General features: G+C 41.5%; 1 protein-coding gene across 1 annotated transcript in view; it reads left to right on the top strand.

Moving 5' to 3' along the window:
• The first annotated feature begins 292 nt into the window (after positions 1–292).
• The window catches only part of FOXK2 (forkhead box K2), a 44,773-nt gene continuing 23,032 nt past the window's right edge, over positions 293–22,033 (top strand). Inside the window, exon 1 of the mRNA XM_057374064.1 lies at positions 293–817. Coding sequence (XP_057230047.1) covers positions 324–817 — 494 coding nt within the window. The 5' untranslated portion in view covers positions 293–323. The remainder of the gene's footprint in view (positions 818–22,033) is intronic.

The following is a 22,033-nucleotide window of genomic DNA, read 5'->3' as shown; positions in this document are numbered from 1 at the left end:
GGCGGAGGGCAGGTGCGGGCCCGGATCGCTGCCGGAGGCTGCCGGCGGCCTCTCGCAGGTGGCCGAGAAGGAGGGAAGGGGGAGCGGGGGCCAATGCTCGGCAGGGGCGGCTGTCGCAGAGCCGGCTCCGTTCCTTCCCTTCCCTTCCCTCCCCTCGCTGCCGGCGGGCGGGAGGCGCTCCCCGGCCCGGCCCGGGCGCTCCGCCCCGCTCCCCGCGCGCGGCTCCGCTCCGCGTTTTCCGGGCCGCGCCCCTGCGCTCGTGCGCCGACACTCGGACGTGCGGGGCCGGCACCGCTCGCCATTGGCCGCGCTGCCGTAGCCCCATGGGCGTGCGGGCCGCTCATTGGCCCGGCGGGCTGTCAGTCAGCGCGCGGCTGCGTCAGGGCCGGGTGCGCGGCCCCGTTCCCTGCTGTGTGCGGGGCCGGCGCGGGGCCGGTGCGGGCGGGGCCGCGCCTCGCTCGTCCCTCGCTAAGATGGCGGCGGCGGCGGCGGCGGCGGCCGTGGCGCGGCTCGAGGGCCGGGAGTTCGAGTACCTCATGAAGAAGCGCTCGGTGACCATCGGCCGCAACTCGTCGCAGGGCTCGGTGGACGTGAGCATGGGCCACTCCAGCTTCATCTCCCGCCGCCACCTCGAGATCTTCACCGCCGCGCCCCCGCCGCCGCCGGCCGGCGCGGACGGGCCGCCGCCCCCGCCGCAGGGGGACCCCGCGGGCGGAGCGGGGGGCGACTTCTACCTGCGCTGCCTCGGCAAGAACGGCGTGTTCGTGGACGGCGTGTTCCAGCGGCGCGGGGCGCCGCCGCTGCAGCTGCCGCGAGTGTGAGTACGCGGGGCCGGCGCTCCGGGGCCCGCCGGAGGCCGCGGGTGCACATGGCGTGTGACAGGCGGGAGCGGCCGCGTCCTGCCCGCGCCTCCTCCGGCACCTCCCGGCACGGCCGCCGTGCCCTCCGCCGTGTCCTTCCCCCGCCCGCACGGCCGCCCCGCCGCAGCCCCGCACGGAGCGCCCGGTGCGGGCTGGAGCGGCCCCGGCGAGCAGAACCGGGTACAGCCCGAGTCCTGTTGACAGGCGTCGGGGGAAACCAGCCTGGGGGTTCTGCACGGATCTGSCGTGTCTGGGTTGAGGATCGGCGCTAAGGGAATCCTATAGCCCCCTCGGTKCTTTGGCAGAATTGAGGGGTTCTCCTTCGGTGCTCTGGGGGTTGTTCTGGTTTTGGTGATAGTTTCTGCTGCTTTGCCTAATTTTAACGTATATTCTTACGGGTAAACTGAATCATCCACGTGAAATGCTTCTGCTGGCCTTAGCGTTTTAAAATGTTTTTGTTACGTGACAACAAATGTATTAAGAGGTKKTAAACGGTAAAACATTCCTTTACCATTACCAAACATTAACTGTGCAAAATGATTTTCTAGGGCAATACGTGAGGCCTGCCCACGACRTTTAAGGATCTGTTGAACTGTAAATAAGTGATTTGTGCTCTGAGGAGTCACATACAGGAAAAGTGAAAGTGTTTTGGTTTAGTGTATTTTAGCTGCCTTGAGTMAGAAATACCTAAAACGTTACGAGTGCTGTACCTTTATAAAGCACATGCCGTCAGTGACACAGCCTTAATGCCTTACAAGCTTTTAAAATGTGTTTAGGACATTGGTGCTGTGTATTTTCTGCTGTGTTACTTTTCCCACCTGGTTTCTCTGTGAAAATCAAATTGTCTTACCTTGCTGCTTTCTAGGAAATGCTCATTCTGAAGGGCTTTAACAGTGCTAGTGTGTGTAGAGTTGTATAATCCTGAATATAGTTAGAGGACTTGCTTGACCTTTAACTGTCACTTCTATTTTTGCTTTCTGCTTTTAATATTAATAAGTATTCAGCATGTGGTTAATCTATATTTTAATCTAACACATTTATAAAATGTAGATCAAATACTTTTGTCTTTATAAGCACTTTGGTATAATATTGTAAGCACAATTGCGTATGATCTGTGTTGATTGCAAACAGTCTAGAATTAGTTGGAGTGATTGAGTCAGTAACATTCTGTTAAATGTTTAAGACCTGAGGAAAAAAGAACTGCTTTTTCATGCTGTCCACTGATTTGTAATTTATTCTAGTTCTTTCCATCAATGTCACTTTTTAAGTGGGAAAGAAGATTCAGAAGAATTTTGTGTCTCACTTTTTCATTGAACAATGATGGAAAGTTGTGTTGTAGTTAAAATTTCTCCACCAGTGAACGTGGGTGGTGGTGCAGGACCTGGTGTTTGCTCGAGTCAGGCTGTGTTCAGAGGTGTCACCATTCCTCTGGCTGTGCACACACAGCTTTCAGTTTCCAGAGCCATGAGCTGGTGGAGGTGGTTAACTCCAGGTTACAAGTTGTAGGTGCGATCTGCCATCCAGCCTAGTAAATAAAAGGTTCTCCTAGCCAGGAGTGGAGTCACCATGCAGGGGTCTGAGGCTCATGGTGAAGGGCAGGGAGACTYTACAGCCTRAGAGTTACATTGGGGATTAAGAGCAATGCTACTTTGTTGCTTTTTTAAAAATAACCCTGTTTCTAAAACACAAAGCCTTACTGGGGTTGAATGGGGAAATAGTAGTTTCATTATTTGCAAAGCGTTTTTATTTAAACAGTAGTCTTCAGGCAAATTCAAAGTACTGTCTGCTCCTAGGAAGTCCTTACTGTGTGTTGCTGATGACTAATACTGTTTGTAGTCCTGTTCTTGAGTTTTGTTGTAGACTTAACTAGTCACACTGAAGGTGGTCTCCTGGATTTCAAGAATCAAGCTTACTTCAGTATAATGTATACATTAATTAATGGTTGGAATATGATGGGAAAGAAAGTAGTTTTGGTGTGAGCTCAAGACTTATGATTGCCAGCCTCCAGCTCAAGTAATCACCAGATCTATTTTTGTTGTTGTTTAATCCTCCTCTGTTGCCGGTAATARGTGTGCTTTGCCTATGACTACACAATCATCAGAAATTTTAAGGGTAGGTGAAGTTTACAAAAATCAGGGTGGCCTGGTCCTTCTGGTTTTTTTTTTAAGTTTTTTTCTGGTCCTGGAAAGCAAGAATGGAGGGTCCATCTCTGTTTTGTCTAATTAATGATTACTTACAATGGCACCAGGTAGAATACTCTTACGGACTTGAAATGTCATATTTACTTGTCACTAATAACTGTATGTAGTTCCAACGTCCTTGGATTGTTTTTTTTTTTGTTTCAGCACAGTGTTTAAATATGATTGCATTAATGTTACTGAACTCCCTGTTTTGGGGAGGAAAAAACAGAAATACAACTTGGTAGTCTCCTGCAAAACACACGTTTTGAACATCTGGGGAAATTAAATTATTAATGTTAGAGTATACACTTACCTGTAATAAAGGCATCTTTTTTCTTCAGATAGAAATGTCACGAAACATGGAATTACTGTGCATTAAGATAAGTGTTCTGGTTGCTATTTTTAATGCTTCCCTGGAAGCCTCACTGGCAATTCAAATGTTGAAGTTATCAAGCAGGAGGTAATAGCAGTGGGAAGTGTGTTTTTGTTTTTCCAGTTCTTGACAGACTCACATCCCTGCTTGTGTATGTACAAACCAGCTGTCGTCTTGTGAGATGAATCAAGTGGGGGTGGGGAGAAAAAAGCCATTTTTGAATGTGTCCACCAAGGAGCTCTCCTGTCAGTGTCATGGCACTCGTGGGATGAAGAGGTTTCAGAGGCTCCTGCCCAAGACACCCAGATCAAAGCAGTGCAATTATTCTTGTACAGATACCTTGGAGATACACAGACTATCCCTCTTCAGTTCGTAAAGTTCATGTTTTTTAATTGGTTTCATTTGCTGCTTGTGGAATTTCCCCTGCCCTCAGTGAAAGCATTGATTGGATGTTTTGCTAGGTAAATCATAACATCAATATTTGCTTTTGAGGTACTTGGCTGGAAAAATACCTTTTGTGCTGGGCAGAGCAGTGGTTGATTGTCGGAGCTGTTGTGTACAGCTTTTAGAGAGGCAGGATTCCAGAYAGATGTAACTGATACAGCTGGAAAAACAGACAGACTTCTGGGTACAACTTTGCTCTGAAGGAGTGCTTTTGTTTTGTTTTGATTTTTGGGTTTTTTGGATGTGCTTTGTGTATTGGCATTTGAATTCACAGAARTTCTGGCATCTTGGGCTTGACTGTTCCAAGGCAGTGTCTTGCTCATTTTGACAAACCCATAGATTTTGTATTTTAGTCATTACTTTTGTTTTTGCTTTTGTGGAAGTAGATTTGTGCCTCATAAACAAGATACCATGAACACAAGAACACCATTTTTAAGTCAGAGCAGAGACATTTAGTCCATGACCTGCCTTCAGAAGTGGTCAGTAGCACATGCCCAGGAAGGAGCATAAAAATGGATTAAGACAAATGGTTGCATTTCCTTTGTTTTTTCTTTTGGATCCAAAGTCAGAGTTCAATTCTTCTTGAATTAAAATAATTTACTGCTTGCATTTTTTCTCTCTTGTTTTGGTAGTTKAGTTTGGGTAAACCTATCCACAGCRTCTTTGGGCAGTGAATTCTGCAATGTAATCGAAGCCTATGTTGGGAAAAATACCTCTTTTTGCTGAGTTTTTTGAACTTGATGCCTGGTAATTTAATTTCATGCAACTGAAGCTCTTTTATAGTAAGAAACAGTAAATAACTCTCCCATTCTGTCATTCATTCTGCAGACTTCTTTACATTACTAAGTGTGGGCGCTCTTACAGTAAACGACGTCAAGTACATTTTTCTTTAGCTTAACATTTACTGACTAATCCTAAGTCAAGCCTATAGTGCTGAAAACTAAAATTTTATTTGTTTGTATTCTCCTGCTTTTGCTCCTGGTAATGCAGAGGGCTGAAGCGATAGTTTTAATTTGGTCTTGTAGTCTGGAGCCACAAATTAGGGTTATTGCTACCTTTTAGCAGTAGAAGCTTTCCTGCTGATGAAAGCTGGTCAATTCTAAACAAGGGTCATTATTCCTTGAGTAAATTCTTGGAAAAGTTTATTATGTTCAGTGTTACTTGCCCAGGAAACGGTGCAACAGATTGTAAAGAGCCTCAGCTTTTTTTCTGTCATTTACTTAAATTATGTGTGAAGTTGTGATGTCTCTGGTTGGAGCTGTGACTGCTCATGTGCTCCATGGAAATTTCTCACTGGAAACATCTGTGGTTTGGCTTAACAGTGGAGGTGAAAGGATCATAACATTTCCTTTGGTAGTGTTCCTTGGTAGCTGATAAGGAAAGTGCTTTGCTTAGTTTTGGGTTATGGTTTATGTTCTAAAGGTTTTCTTATGAATATAACAGTTAGAACCTTTGAGCAATCAAACAAGACACTTTTTTCAAGGAATTTGTTAATGTAGTTAGTTAATGTATTCTTGCAGTCTATGCTTACAGTGTGTTKTAARTCCCTCAGGCCATGKGGGCACCTGCTTTCCCCTTTCCTTGACACCACTTTTGACAGAGACAGTGGCTCATGAGGGCGACAGCTGCCTGAAACATTCGTGAGACCTTGTGATTGATTTGTGTTCAGAGGTGTATTTTGGAGCTTCATACTGGCTGCATTAAAACTATCAATTACAAATTACCTCAGAGCATAAAACTAAGGAACATTGGACTTGGCTGTGACTTCACAGGATCAGACTCTAGAAACTTTACCATCTCTGGCAGATGCTGATGTGACTAATAAGGTCAGCTGGGCTGTGTTTATAGGTGGGTTTTTGGCTACTTTARAGTAGGATTTGCAAATGTCAAGCTCAGTAGAAGTAGTGTTCTCACTTAAGCAGATCTGATTGAAAAAGAGTGTGGGAAGAAGAAGGTAGAGCACATATGATTTGAAATGAAAATAGAGATGAGCGGGAAGTTTCTATAGTAATAATTTGAGTTACAGTTGTTTCTGTCATCTCTTTTTCTTTTCATATTTGCCTGTCAATCACACACACCTTCTTGACTGATTTTTTTTTTGTAATAAAGCATTGGTGCAGATTGTCAGACACCAATCAGGTGATTGAGGTRAAGCTTAAACAGTTTATATTTGGATTAATTCACACTCAATATGCTTTGGTATGATTGATATAAATATATGAAACATCCTTACCCAATTCTATGATTTTACTGATCTGCAAATGTTCTTACATCTCTAGTTAGCCAGAGAAGTATGTACATTCTTTATGTAGTTATATGAAACACTATAAACTGGAAAATCATCTTTAAAATTTATTGTTTCTTTATAGTCTGTAAAGTTCCTGTTCTATGACAGAAGCAAGATTAGTGTCATTTTGGTTTAATGTTGCAAAGTCTGTGTTAAAACTGTCTGTTCCAAGAATCTGCAGTTGAAAGACTTTTGAGATTCTTRCCTTCAGTTATAATAATGAGGTAGGAGATATGCAAATTAAATCATTCTTTGCATTGATTAAATCAAAATAGAAAGGTGCCATGTGTAAGTATATCTTCCTACTCAATCAATAGCAAAAGTAGTGAGTTACATGAGTTAATAAAGAAAATAAGTTAATCTTTCACCCTTGCTTTTARAAATAAATGTGTACAATTAATTTGCTTTTAATTAGGTAAAGACACGGTTATAAATATTATTCCTTCATGAAGGTAGATGTGTTTTAGAGAATAATTCTGCTGTGGAGGAGTTCTGCTGCTGTTGGGTTTTTTTATTTATTTTTTGAGCATGTGCAATCATCATGGGCAAAACAAATTTTTTTTTTTTACAATCATGGCTGAGCYATGCAAAATAAGATTATGCTTCCCATTTGCTGTATGTTTCAGTAAATGCAGCAACTCTCCAAGATGTCTCAAATCCCATTAACTTATATAAAGTTATGTAAAATGCAGGAAAAAATACAATTTCAAAGAAAATTATTTGTCCATGTGGTGGGAGGCCATGGCTTTTGCAGTTATAAGGAGTTTTCACAACAGTTCACTAATAAGCTGCTGTCTGTGCTGAAATACTGGGAAGGTGGTGGGTTTGTCTGCTGCCTTGCTTGTTTTCATGATAAAAAGTTGATGTGTAGTGACATTTGTTTCCTGCGACTTCCTGCCTTTAAGGAGTTTTTTGACCTAGATAAAGCAGTTGGAGGGGAGGAACCATATTTATTCTGCAGCTATTCTACACTGGATGGTATAGAAAATAAATGTTCCATTCTCCAGTTAAGATTCCGTCACTGCTGTTTTATCACTGAAGGGAGCTGAGGCTTCAGTGAGTTACACTCAGCAAGCACTTGCAGAGCTGGTGCAAATCTTGGTAATTTTGTGACACATCATTTTTTACAGGGCAAAAGAAGGTCTGTACATGGTTGGAGTCTGTTTTTTCACATTTGTGTGTGATTCTGCTGCAGCTCCTCCACCTGCTGCTCTGTCCTCTTAGGTATGGCCAGGCAGAAGTTTGGACAAAGCACCCTCTCCATGTGTCCATGTCTTCCTCCCAGTGGGAGGAAAATTTTCAGTATTCAGAATTTCAGAGTGTCTTCRGGATTATTAATATGAACACACCATCTTTACATTTGTCCATGTACACAAATGAAATAAAAGCCATGATTGATATGCAGTTCTGTCCATGCTCATCCAAACAACCCTGTTGACTTCAGCAAGGCAGCTCCTGTGGRTAAGGATGCACATGGAACTGAGTGTCTGGACAACCAGAGCAGTAAAGCCAGAGTCCTGTCATTATCAGGGTGTTACGAAGTGGAACAAAATAAGTATAAAGCTGACTGTAATTAATTTTAATTCAGTGCTAATTTAAGGTTGAACATYAGGAATTACAGAAGGAAGGTCCTGCCAAAGCCTTGCTGAAAGCAGAAGTGACTTCAGTGTTAGATCAGACTGCTCAGCACCTTGTCCATTTGTGTTCTCTGGAGATGGGAGCTGCTATAACCATATAAAGTGCTTCATGTAACTACAGCCCCATATTGGAAACAATAATGTACTCCCAATAGCAGAACTTTTGGAATGCACAGGCTGGTTATAATAATGTACAGCTTAGTGCTAAATCATGATAAGAAATACCTGATCACTACTGGATTTTGTATGATGATCTGGAGTAAATGCAATTACTGATAAATATTTACWGTGTTGTAAACATTGTCCTCACAAATAATGAGGACAAAAAACAGAGTCAATCAGTTAAAGCTGACCCAAAACTATGTCATCTTGAAAAGTACACAGGGCAGAACTGTACTGTGGGARACCAAGAAGTAGCAGTAGAGTAAAGCCATGACTGTCGAGAGATCATGAGATGCCTGTTCTGAGATGATGTATCAAAGCACTARTGTGATGACTGTGTGGAAATTGGGGAGTGGCAATGGGTGCTGGAGCTTCACATCGTTCTGGAACAAAAACTGTTGAAGAATCTTGCAAAACCACAAGGATTTAAGTGAATGATTGCTAAAAAGAATTGAGGAAGTCAGGAGGAAGTCTCAAGTAGTGGGGGACATAAAGAATTTAACATATTTGTTTAGCCAAAAGGAGTGTGAGCTGGCTGGGTTGGTGTTGGTGTAGGTCCATTTTTATGGGGCTGAATTAGAGTACTAAAGGCTCTCTGATGGATCACACAGGTGTGAAACCAGAGGCTATAAACTGTCAAGTGTTGAATTAAGCTGTGCTAGGATTGTTTACTTTCAAGAATGCTGGGGTCTCTATTTCATCATCTTGTGCTGATAAACAAAAAAGTAACCTCTGCTGTCAGACATGGTGATGAGGTACAGAGCAGGTATGGCTGCGTGACATTATTATGGCTTAGGGTTACAGGAGGTAAAGTTGAACCTTCTTTGCTTTCTCTGCAAGTCTTTAGTAAACTGTCATGGGGTTTTAACAAGAGACCATTTTATGTGTTTTAACAAAGAGTCAATATTTGTCCTGGTTTTTAATTAAAATTGCTTCTAAAGCATTGCACATCTAGTTGGSCATTTGTTTATTTACACTTACCAGTAGTGTTCTCACATGTAGATGATTTTGATATTTTTGTTCACTATGTCATAGTCTTTGTATTGGAGTGCACTGCAGTTTCAAAGATAATTTTTATGTAATAGTAATTCTGTGAAAATTTTTGTTCTTCAAGTAAGTCTTAGATACAGCTCATAAAGTGTAAGCTGCTTAATTCTTGTGTTGATAAGAGATCGGGGTAGTGTATAATAGAAATGGTCTTTACACCTTGTATTGAGCTTAAATTCAGGTTTTAAAACCACTTAAATGAYGATTAAACACATGGTTTTGATTCAGAAATAATGTGGACAGATTAATGTATTGGTAGAAGTTGCTTTTAAATTCTGATTTTCACTGATGTGTTCTAGTATGGGAACAGATATTTTGCCTATTTCCTTCTTTTTTTCCTTTTCTTCCTCTTTTTCCTGTCACAGCTGGGAAAAAGTAGTTTAACTTCCYTTGAAGCATCAGTTTCCTCAGAAAGCTACAGCTAAAAGGTTGATATCTTAGTACAGTGTGCAATACACATTTTACTACATGTAAGGTAAAAGTCTGATTATTTATTAAGATATAAACACAGTTATCTAGCTTTTTTGTTTGTTTTGATGTCCTCTTYGTTGTTTTTTAAGACTGAGAATACAGGAAAAATTTCATTTATCACTTTTTATTGTCCTCTGGACATATTTGGGTGTTCTAGGCAGAAYAGAACTTGAGCAGACAAGGCTGAGACACATAGTTGGTGCTCTTCTGTAGTAGACAAGCTTGTTGGTTACAATCAGTGTAGCAAACACACAAGGGAACTAGATGGAAAGCATAAATGATTGAAGCTGGCTCTTACAGAAAAGAATTTCTCTCCTTGGGTGATTCTGCAATCTTCTGGCCTTTCTAGACAGGTYACAAAGGCCTGCAGAGCAAGGGAGGAGACAGAGAAAAGAGATTTTAAGAAGAGTAAGGCTTAGTGAAAAGAAGGGTGAATTTATAGACGTGAAATTCTGTGTGGGGATAAGTTCAAATTTGAACCAGAGCAAACTGATTATTTACGTAAGTAAAAACAATGGTGAAGAGAATAAATGCTCTCGGGCACACAGTGGGCTTCYTGGGGTTGCCACATGCAGGGCCATGAGTTGGACTCTGTGGTCTGTGTGGGTCCCTTCCAGCTCAGGATATTCTATGATTGATTTTAGCATCATACCCTCTACAGATTAGAGAAATGAAAGAGGAGAATTCAGTTAATGCATGGTAAAGATGAGGRCRCAGGCCCAAGATGTTTTGCTYTAGAACATAGACAGAATATTCTGGYGTTTGTGGTTGTGTGAAGAGAAAGGGTGCACTGGGAAGCTTGAAGAAAGATGGGAGAGATAAAGATCATCTTAAGTTTGATCTCAAGAGCTGAGGCTGAGAAGTAATACAATGGTTAGCCTCATAGAATGTGAGAAGTCTCTGACTTGGTTATTTAATTGGGGAAATGTGATTCAGAAGGATTTGGGGTCTCACTTCTGGGAACATGGTCTGTGCTTTGGTGAACATTTGAGTTAATCCATTGTTTCACTGCTGCTGCAATGGAGCACAGGAGGGAAGGTCATTTTCTGYAGTGCTCCTGACTGCAGGTTGGGCTGGCCTTGGAGCTCATCAGATGTTCATGTGCTGCTTCTCCCTGCTTTTTTTTTTTTGCTATTTTTGAGTGCTTTGCTGTTGCATTGAAGTGGCTCACAGAGAGGTCTGGCAGGCAGTGAAGYTGGCATGAAATACATGGTGGGCCTGCACAGACTTTGGGCAACAGTCAGCTGGCTGAGACTTGTGGAATTGTTAGGAGTTGGAGTTATAAGAACTGTTATGCTATATGAAATAAAAATGGRAAGGAAAAGGAAGATCTAAAACAGTGTAAGGCCAAAACTAATTTTGGTGTACTAAAAATGCACTTGCAATGTAATGTAAAAATGTTTCAATCCTAAAAGTGCTTCTRACAGCATGCTTTTTCGTAAAGGGGTATGTTAAATTAAATTTTTTTTAAAAAGGAGAACTTAAGTAGACAGGATGCTGACGTGACTCGATGGTGTCAGACGTTTGGTTAATGTATGTTTTCTAGCTCTCTGTTTTTATCTCTCTGTAAATGTGAATACACAGAGAAAATATGACAGAAAAAGGGGTTTGAGTTCCTTGGCTGTGGATCATCTCATAGCAGAGGACAGAGTTAATATATGGTCTGAATTCCATATACTAAAGCACCCTAGYTCCTGCCTAAATCCAGGCATTTCTCTGCAGGTCACTAGTCCAGTTGGTGGTATAATGTACAATAGAGGAGTTACAAATTCTAGCAAAAATTCAACACTAAGGATATAGTGAAGGTAGATGGCATTTTAAAAAATTTTACGTGTGGTTTTTGTTTGTAGTGTGTRTGTCCCAAAAAAAGCCCTTTTATCTCAGAAAGAAGACTTCTCTATCTGTAAGACAGAATTCTATGGACTGTCTGAAAGCATTTTATGGAGTGTCTGGAAGAAAAGCATTATTTTGCAGATAATTATAAAAACTTTACTGATTTTTACAATGTCTTCCATTGTAGGGGCTGTGTATATGCCTATTGTTTTTTCAGGAAATACATAAATCTGCTGAATGCAGGTAGATCACATAAGATTTGGATATCCTGTGGAGTCTTTTGAGGACATTGACTTGACAGTTTGTAGAAACATCTCAAACATGTGGAGAGAGCTTTTGGTTCTTTATACAGGACAGCAAATCCAGAGTACCATCAAAGGGAAATGTGCTCATAGTGATTCAGTCAGTGGAGTTCATTCAGCCTTCCAAATCTACAGTAGAAATATCTGTGCACTGGCTTCCTGCTCTGATGGAACTGACTGCTCACCCTCACTCGGAGCCTTCTTCCAGCAGAAATGAGGTGCAGCATTTCAGGAAAACCATCGCTTGCAGGAGGAGCAGTGGTAACAAATATCATCCGTCATTTCTGTGCAGTGTTTGGTGGACTTGAATGCTGACAGAGGTTAGTAGGAGTGAGTTACATAAATGATCATCAATCAAAACCCTGTTTTTAATTAAATGATGCATTAAGCAAAGAGGTGTTCAAGGCAGTGAGTTGCTTCCTTACATACGTGAATGTCCTGGGTGTGTCTGTAGGCTCACCTAAGATTTTAGAGATGTTTCTGTCTGATCTGCCTGAGATGGTCATCTCTTGATACACTTATTTTGGAGAAACCAGGCAAAGCACTTGCATGTAGGTCTGACCCAGGATGATTTTTATCAGGTAGAGGGGGTTGGTGGCTTTGGCCCTCTCTGCGCTTTCATATTACTGAACATTTTTGTATTAAGGGCTGCAAGCCAAACACTGGACTTTGAGTTCAAATGCAATGAAAATTCTGCTTTGAAGAATGTGCAATATATTCTGAAGTAACTTTATTAAAATTACTAGCCTGGGTAGTAAGATTCTTGTAGAATGATGCAATTCATCTTCATGCAGCCCTACTTCCAATGATACTRTCAAGATCCTGGCACYACTTTTGCAGCTGCGTCACTGAGTRGAAGAGTAAATGCAGCAGTTTGAGGTGGTTCCCCTCTGCTGGGAATGCAGGTTCTGAAATGAATGCAGGGCTGAACTTTTAAGTGTAGGGTGGACTCTACAGTTTGTGGTTGGGTACRGTATTATTCATTCAACTTTCTAGATATTGATAATCACCACAGACATTTTGGACCTGGAAACCACAGTGTTTCAGTTGAAATGTTCACATGACAGGCACATGTAGCAACACCGGAAAGAGGTGCAATAGGTAAAAACCACAGGAGTTTGTTTATCCCCTAAATTGAAATTCAAGCCTTTGTTATTAATACCTTTTTTTTGGTAGGTCTGTCCATAAAGCTGAAAAATGCAAGTAGTCTGTGTTACCAGCAAATTCCAAACCCTGTAGCAGTGCTCCAATGCCTTGTGAGCCCTGGCCCCTCTGCAGTGAGAGGTGCAGAGCTGTGTGGTTCCTCTCCTCTCTCATTGCTTAGTTATCCAGTCAGTGCATCCCTTCTGTGCTTTCCTGCTTCCTGAAGGACTGCTGGGCTCTGAGGAGTGCTGCTGTTGGAGCAGTCATGCATTGACTTCTGGAGTTCTTGGGACTGACTGAGCTGTGCAAGGTCTTGTGAGKGGGGAAGCAGAGGAGGGGGTGAGATGCAGGTGACAGTGAGCAGCAAGTAGCAAAGCAGGCTCTTCCAGAAGTGTTTCATTCTTGCTTGTCTTTGCTTGAATATCCGATTCTGGGAATGTCCAGGCTTTCTGTAAGAAAACTTCCTTAGAACTGAGATTCTGCCAGAATTCTGTTAGAACTTTAAAAAATATTAMATTTTCTTTGTTTCTTTCTCTGTTTTCTCTTTTGAAGATTTTTTGGTGGCCTAAGATGCTTTTTTCTCATATAGTAAATTTTCCTTAATTGCGTCATAGGATATAGGGAGTATTACGTGATTCAGATAGAAAAAATTGGCACTAATTGTTAAATTGTCAGAAGATAAAATTAAAAAACCTCATTCACAATTGGGAGAACTCAGATCCTTCCACCTTTCTCTGTTTTAAACATATGAGTTAAATTCAGAGCAACTCCTGATGAAGATTTGAAATTTCCTTCATGAATTTTGGCCTGTTATGAATGGCTTTAGCTGTCTCCTGCAGTGCAGGCAGYGAGAGCACTCATCTGCCAGCACACCCTTGTACACAGATGTTGACTTTGCTGTCAGTAGTGAAACAGCCCTGCTTGTTTTATGGGGTGGTTATTCTGAGGTTGGAAGATTGTTGAGCCTGGAAGAGATCACTAACCCTGGCTTGCTACTTAGCTATAAATAAGTTTGGTCTGCTGTGGRCTAGTAAGTACTCAGGATTCTTACGTGAGGTTATTCACTCTTATCTAGGGCTATCAGCAAACTGGGTGGTTTGAAGACTTTAAAGAAAAGAAGCATGCAAGCCTTGCAAAAGAGTCAAAGCAGCATTTGAATATAAATAATTCAGCCCTCAGCTAGACAGATAAAATAAAATTCTGTAAAAGTTTTAAGTTTGGAGGTAGTGTTTTAAAGTTAGTTTGGCTTAATAGTAGCTAAAGGAAAGATTATTCATATTTGTGTATGTGCGTTCTTTGCCTTAGATGCAACRTTGCTGAAAAGTGTGCCATAAAATAATTGAACTTCATCTGAAGAGCTTGAAAGCATAGTTACATRGAATACAAAATAACCATAGTGTGGGAGAGTGTGATCTGGAATACAGGGAGAAGAAACTGTCAGGTGGTTTAACCAAAAATGTTGGTTGTGAAAATCTGGCTTTTCCAGTTTTTGCAATGAAAAAAGAAAAATTGCACCATTATGGAAATGAACCTGGGAGATGGACCTGGGATTGTGTGTTCTGGGTCTGTTTGTTTGAAAAGCTGGAGAAGGCAGGGATGYGGTTTTGGTAATTCTCATAATACTCCTCTGATTCCATTCTCTTAGTGAAAGGTGTTGATGTGCCTCATCCCCAAGGAAACTCTTGTTTCTGCAACTTGTTCTTTTTGCAACAACATTTGATATTACAGTGTTYGGTGGTTTTCTTGTTCCTGCAGTTAAATTCCTTATCTGGAAGGTCTAAGTAGTTTAGGGTTAATTACTCTCAGATAAATATAGAGAAGTCCTGGGGGGTTGGGAGCGTGTTGCAGTGACATTGCACTTTAGCTGGGACATCCCTGGGCTAGGGAAGCATTTGTTACTAGATGTGTTACAGCAGTACAGTTTTGTCCTTCTGTGACTGTTTTGTTTTTGTGGGAGCTGCTTTTTCCAACTTTCCCCAGGAGATTTAAAGAAGAGAATATGTACAACTGCCCTATCTTTTTATAGGGATGTTTTGTGGTAAATAAATTGCTGACTGGGAACATACTGACAGTGTGTGACACCGAGCGAGCGAGGAGTAGGGCTGATCAGGTTCTTCACTGAATATATACTTGTGATCGTTGACACCATCTTTAGGTCATTAGAATAACCCTCTTAAAGATGTTCTAAATGGAGACAGGATTTGACTTGTTCAGGTAATGATTTAATAGAARAATACTAAGGAAAGAGCAATCTGTCTGGGGAATTTGAAATTAAAATACTGCATTATAGGTRTTGAAAAGGATGTAAATAGTTCTAATAGTAGCTACTGGTTGKGTGCAGAAAGGGCTGATTCAGTCAGAAAGGAGCAGGCAGCAGAGGGGGTGATCCTTCCCCAAAGGATCCATGTGTCAGCAGCAGAAGCAGCATTCCTGTACGACTTCAACCAGAGTGGAAATGAGTGGGGAGGCAGAGCTGGCTGGTTTAGAAAACAGGTGTTTGAAGTTGCATGTTCCAATTTTATCTGAATCAGGCTTTTTCCCCTGTGTTTGGGAGTCTTAAAACTGCACCATTGCATTTTGCTGTCATCCGGGCCATGGGTAGCATTGTGTTCTCTTGCAGTGTTTGAGGTTGTGAATGCACAGAGGAATTGTGCACAGCTTCAAAGGGTRCTGAGCAGTTTAAGTGTGTGCATGGCTCAGTCACAGCCTGGATCCAGGCACAGAGTGGCCTCSAGAAGCCACAGACACTACAGTAGTCATTTTATGTAATCTTAGATAAACTGAGTCTGCTGGTTTTAAAAGTTGCTTCACACTACCACTGGTTATATTTAATATAAGCTCTTGAAGTGAGTTAGTGCCAAGGAAAGCATTGTTTGGAGTATGGAGAAATAACCTGTGAGCCAAAATTAGCCCGTGTTCGTGTGGAGTGGAGTGTGTTTCGTCAGGGCTGCCCAGATCATGTCGTCCCTGAAGGCAGTACATTTCAGCTTTAAATGTTTAAGCTATTACAACATGGAACATGCTGGTGAGTGGTGCCAGTAACATACGCTGAACATATGACCAGCACATGCCCCCACTTCAGCCTAGGCCATGAATTATTTACTTTTTGTTACAAGCTGTTTATTTTTGAGAGGTTTTCTCCCCTCTGTCAGTGTCAAGCACTGAGCCTTTTGTTTCTTTTTTCTTTTTTTTTTTTTTTNTTTTTTTTTTTTTTTTTTTTTTTTTTTTTTTTAATCTTCTTTTCTACTCTTGCTATTGATTCAGTTTTTCTAAAATTCTCTGCTGTGTTTACCACTACCCCCACCCCTATTTTGTTTGTGCTTGTTCTCTTATGATGCCATCTGTGGTAACACCTGTGGCAGTGCTGTTGAAACTGTGGAGACCAGTCTGATTATTTTCAGCTTGTAATTGAGAGATAAAATGACCTTATACTTAATCTTTTGGGACTTGGTCTATATTCATTAGTTAGCTGTGATACCTCTTCTTTGTGTCAATTTTTTACAGTCATGTTTCACATCTGTGAAATGGCAGAGTTTTTCCCTCTTCCCTTGTCATCTTTGGTTAGATAAATGATGTGAAACAGACACTCCATAGGCCTTTCCTGATTTTAAACTGATTTTTGATGACAGCTCAAGTTCCCARACTGCTTATGACTCTTCATTTCAGCAACTCTGTACTGTGGATTCTGGTACAAAATCTCAAAGTGAGCACCGCCCCAGACTGATGGGCTGGGGAGCTCTGGAGAGCAACAGTAGCTAAAACTTTAATGTACATACAAATAYATTGCATCTTTGCTGTGTGTTTCATAATATTTTAGGGAGTGTTACCTCTCGGATGGGATCAGACTTGACACAAAATTAATTGGACTTGGTGAGCTTTTCAGAATGAATCATCTCGTAGTTATTTGTGTGCACTGTAGGTAAAAGGCTTAGCATTGCATACTTCTTTATATAGATTATTCTTTTGAATTCAGTTTTCTCCTGAAAGTGCATTGAGTTAAAGGATGCACTGTTACAGATTACTTTAGCTTCTCATTTTAAGCATTTGCAGTAATTAAAAATATCCTGCTTGTGGTTCCTGTTTCTAGAAGCTTTTTTTTTTAACCTTCACATTAGATTTATGCAGTAGTACAGGTTCATTAAAACAGCACTTTCTCCTTGTTTTAATCATACCTTTAAATAAAATTCAGGCCCTGCAGATAAGCTGTTACTAACCCTTTGTTTCTAGGTTAGTTAAAATCAACTAATTGGGAGTTAGAGGTGAAAGAACCATCCTGTCCTGCCCTGGGTGTGAGCTCTGGTGTTGCTTGTGTGCTCAAGTCAGATTAGTTTACTGGTGGGCCTGAAAAACAATCCCTGGGAAGGGAAGGGGAGAGGCTTGGGATTAGCTTTCTGGCAAGTCAGAAGTGCAACTTTTTCCATTACCAGATGGGAAGATATTAATAAGATTGATAAAGTTGTTTTATTAGCATTTCACAGAATCATAGAATTTTATAGTTGGAAATGATCTTCAATGCCAATTGACCTGGCACTGCCAAGGCTACCACTAACCCATGTCCCCAAGTGCCACAACTGCACGTCTTTTGAATCCCTCCAGGGATGGTGACTCCACCACTGCCCTTGGCAGCCTGTGCCAGGGGCCRACCACCCTTCCTGTGAAGAAATTTTTCCTCATATCCAACCTAAACCTCCCATGGCACAGCTTGAGGCTTTTTCCTCTCATCCTATCCCTTGTTCCCTGCCAGCAGAGCCCAATCCCCCCCAGCTGCCCCCTCCTGTCAGGGAGGTGTGGAGAGCCATAGCCAGAATGTCCCCCCTGAGCCTCGCCAGCTCCCTCAGCTGCTTCTGGTGCTCCAGACCCTTCCCCAGCTCCATTCCCTTCCCTGGACATGCTTCACYCCCATCTATGTCTTTTTTGGAATGAGGGGCCCCAAACTGGACACAGGATTTGAGGTGGGGCCTCAGCCGTGCCCAGGAGAGGGGACAGGCTCTGTCCTGGTGCTGTGACTGCACCATGGCTGGTACAGGCCAAGTTGTATTGGCCTTCTTGGCCACCTGGGCACATCTGGGCTCATGTTCAGCTGTTGATCAGCACCTCAGGCCTTTTTCCACCAGGAGCTTTGCAGCCCCTCTACCCCAGCCTGGATCACTGCAGGGGCTGTTGTGATCCAGGTGCAGGGCCTGGCACTTGGCCTGGTTGAACCTCACAACCATTGGTCTCAGCCCATGGATCCAGCCTGTGCAGATGCCTCTTCATCTTCCTGCATTGCAACAGAACAGCATTTCCACCCAACCTGGTGTCATCTGATGCCTGAGGGTGTCCTCAGTCCCCACGGATAAAGATGTTGAATGTGGGCCAGTGTGAAAGTTGTCTCCTCTTGGAAGGTATTACTGTGTGACTCCTCATGCTGTCTCCAGGGTCCAGGCACCTCCTTATGCTGGCTCTGGCACCACTAGATCCCCTGTGAGGAGGTTCTTGCACTAACCCTTCTAACTAATAGAGAATGCTATTTTCTTCTTAAGAAATGTTCTGCTGGGTCAGTTGGTGCTGGTTTTGTTGGTTGGATCACTGAGGGGTTTAACAGCCAGAGGTATCYCTGGCCACCTGCTCCCCAGTGCTTCTGGTAATTGTTTCTGGGAGGTCGTGGATTCACAGATGTGATCCACAAACCTTGGAGTAAGAAGAAATAAGGAGACCAGTGTGGACGATGAAGTTGGACTGGAAAAGCAACAAGGCTGTGATGGTGCTATTTTTAGTAAGTCCACACTGTTTGTGTGGTTGGTGGTTCTCATTTTGAGGCTCACCACTGATGTATCTTCAAACACAGACATTTGATAACCAGTTTCTGTAGTCTCTGTTATACTTTGTGTTTGGTTTTCTGAAAAGTAATGAAGAAATCAAGGTTTCATGTTGTCTTTCAAGCTTTCTACATCAGGTGGTGTCCCATCTCATCTTTGCAGTTCTTGGGGAAAAGTCACTTATTCTTAACCTAGGTTATTATGGTAAAAGTGACTTTTTTTGTGGTACCTCCTGTACTGACACAGGGATTGAAAAAAATACATATTCTCAGGATAAAAGCTTTTTGTCATTATTGAAGGAAGTGTACTATAATGCTGTACACATGTAGGAAATTTGGAAACACTTTCTGTAACTGGGGATTAACATTTCATTTCACAGAAGCACATCTTTCTGAAAATCCAAATCTTTCAAATATTAGTTGATTCTTAAGTGTAAATGGAAACATGTTAATTTAAATGCTGTGAAAATTAGTGTTTGCAGTTCTCTTTGTGCAGCAGCATATGCATTGAACTCATTTGCATTTCTTCAGTGGATTCTTCAGTGGATTCTGCAGTGGAATTTTGAAGTAATTGTATGACTGATGRAATTGTTAAATGTGCAATCCTGTGTTGGAATTTCACTACAAAAAATTATGAATTTGTAGCAAACAATATTTGTGCATGACAGAAATTTGACAGCAAAGGATATCCTCCTAGAGGGAAGGTCCAATTTACAGATGTGTGGGGGGTTTAGGATTGATAATTTGGAGGATTTTTTGTTATATGACAGTTTTGACAATTCCATTGAGGGAAGATGCTCAGTTGATAAACCAGGGAAGCCTGACTTGGACAAATGTCACTTGCTTTTCCAGGGAGGTTGAAAGTAAGTGCTTTTTCTGTATCTCTGTGTAGGAAAGCTTTGCAAATTTTTGTTCATCTAGGAAAGTTTAATTGTAGAAGCTGTTTGGCMAGATTTTCCTCTGTCCAAGAACCTCTCTGGAGTTGATTGCAGCKTGCTTTTTTCAGCATTTCAATCATTTTATAAACTTAACTACATCAATTTGTGTGCTCAGGAGGAAGAGTCAGCTCAATTTTTATTCTGTAAGTCTTTAACTGATACTGTGTCAGTTACTGCCTGCAAAGTTGTTTTGGCTCTGGCATGTCTCACAAAATGACCAGTGGTTAAAGCAGAGTGAAAGAACCTMTTATGTACCAGGATCATTTTTTTTCTTTTTAGATATTGTGTTTTAGAAAATTCAGTGGTCTGGAAGAGCTAAATCACAAAATAATATTAATAATTTTAAAATGTTGGAATTTGAAGCTAAACCAAAGGAAACTGCTCTCAAGACATGGTAGGTTTTTTTTCAGAAGACCTGAGTTTGGGTTGATTCACACAACCAAACGAGAAGCTTTTGTCATCAGTCTCCATCACCAGTTCTTTGTTGTGTGGGATTGATCTGGTCATTGTGGATTCTGACCCTGGCTGCAGGAATGCAGTTAGAGTAAACCCAAGCTGAATAGTGTACAGCAGTGCCCTTAGTTTACATAGGACGAGAAATAAAAAGMAAAGTGAAAATAGTATTTTCATCACTAAAACATTTTGGTTATTTAAACAAAAAAAAGTCTGGCTTCTTCTGGCCAGTGAAAGTTCCTGAAATTTCATTCTATTAGTAGGGGCAGGGTAGGAGTATGGTTAATTAAAAATAGTAGATGGAAGACAGATAAACAAAATTAAAAGGAGTCCTTCAATATCACTGGGGGTAGGATGTGCCCTTGCTGTTGAGCACCTCCAGCCGTGTGTCATGGGGATGTTTTTGGGTAGCTGTGCATAGGACAAGTAACAGGAGTGAGTAACCCTTGTAGTTACCTGACAGCTCTGTCATCTGAAATGAGGAGCTCCTTATTACTAAAGGAAAGCAAATGAATAATCCTTTCTCTCCACATATTTTTCAGTATTGAGATATAAATTTTAACTTCTCTATTTTTTTAATTACTTGAAATATTGCTTTAATTTCCTTCTGTTCCATAAGGGGGGRAAAAAGTCTTGTTTCTCACAGATACATAGGAAATGAGGTTTGTRTAGTTTAGCATCTTCAAACCTTTCATTATTTAACTGTATGGATTTTAATTAGAATGTGTGCATTTAATATGCAGTTTTCATGGTGTAATAATGATGAAATGAAAGTTCCTTTAGCTCTGTTTGGGAGGATGTGATATATTGCTCATGATAGGTGTGTGCATTTGTGTTACTTTTTGCTACTTCTGTGCACCTTGAACAGGTCCTCTTGTGCAGCAAACTCTTGATTGAGATACTTCAGTCTAATTTAATGAAATAATCACCCTTTTCCTGAAGACATGTCTCTCACCTGATGTTTTGCCTCTTAAAGTGGTTGTAGAAAAAGGAAGATTTGGGGGATGATCCAATGGTTTAAACAAAGATTGGGTGTTGGGAAAAATATGTTCTGTTCCCAACTCTGTTGCACACTTGCCAAAACAGCTTGGCCAAGTCACAAATCTGTTTAATCTGTTTTTGAAAATGGGAATAATACTCCATGGGYAGGCAGATAATGAAATTTCAGTGCTCTTTTCCAGCAGTTTTTATCAAGGCAGAGCTTTGCCTTGTCTTTTAAAACCAATCCCTTGGGTTTTGAAGGGGATTAGTTGGTGTGCAGGGTGAACTCCCTAACTCCCTTCCTGCTCCRTTTTTGAGGACTCTTGGTGCTGTTTTTCCTGGTACTGCAGGCTTTCTTACATACACTGTTCCCATGTGAATGCTGCTATCYCTAAAATTTGTTGTGCCTCAGAGTTCAAAACCCACTGGATCTACTGAACTCAGATGTGTGCAGTATGGCAGTGTTTTCCAATGAAAGAGACAGCAGTGGCTTAGTTATAGTTAAGACTYTGAAAGTAGCACTGAAATTGGACATTTTGGAAGCTTATCTTTCTGTATTAATTCARATTTCAAGCTCTCAAAGAGAATGGCTAGAACAGTTGCATAGTGGGAATATTTTCTAGTACAGCACAACTTTTAAATTCAGGCATCATGATGTTTTTTGAAGCAAGTTTAGACTATGAGATGGCTTAAACTTATTAAACCATCAGCAGACTTCTAAATTTCAACTTGAGAAGTTTTCTGCTGAATCAGTATATTATCTGGAGATACCAGTGGCTCCTGGAAGCCAGGAACTGGAGTTGTGGTGGCTGGGACCAGAGCTGGTGCAGCAGGCCAGGAGGAGCCTGCCCCGTTTGGAGCACGGAGCTGTTACATCCCTGTATCCCATGAAACATCTCCAGGTTAAGCTTTTATTGCAAAGAGCCTCGTAGGTAGGTACCTGTGCTTCAGGAATCTTGGTCTATATTGTTCTTTATTACTTGTTGTTTGGAATGGGTTTCGTTTTGCTTAATAATGAAGACGTGTGAGTGAGTGGGAGTGTGTATGTGTAGACACACACACCTAAACTCCCTTTAAACCAGTGCAACACAGCCATGCCTAGTYCTGATTCTTCAGAGCACTTTA

Source organism: Malurus melanocephalus, unplaced genomic scaffold (assembly GCF_030028575.1).
Source record: "Malurus melanocephalus ecotype Western Australia unplaced genomic scaffold, MMel_1.1 scaffold_215, whole genome shotgun sequence".
Classification (NCBI taxonomy): Eukaryota; Metazoa; Chordata; class Aves; order Passeriformes; family Maluridae; genus Malurus; species Malurus melanocephalus.
This window is presented reverse-complemented; position numbering and strand designations above follow the sequence as displayed.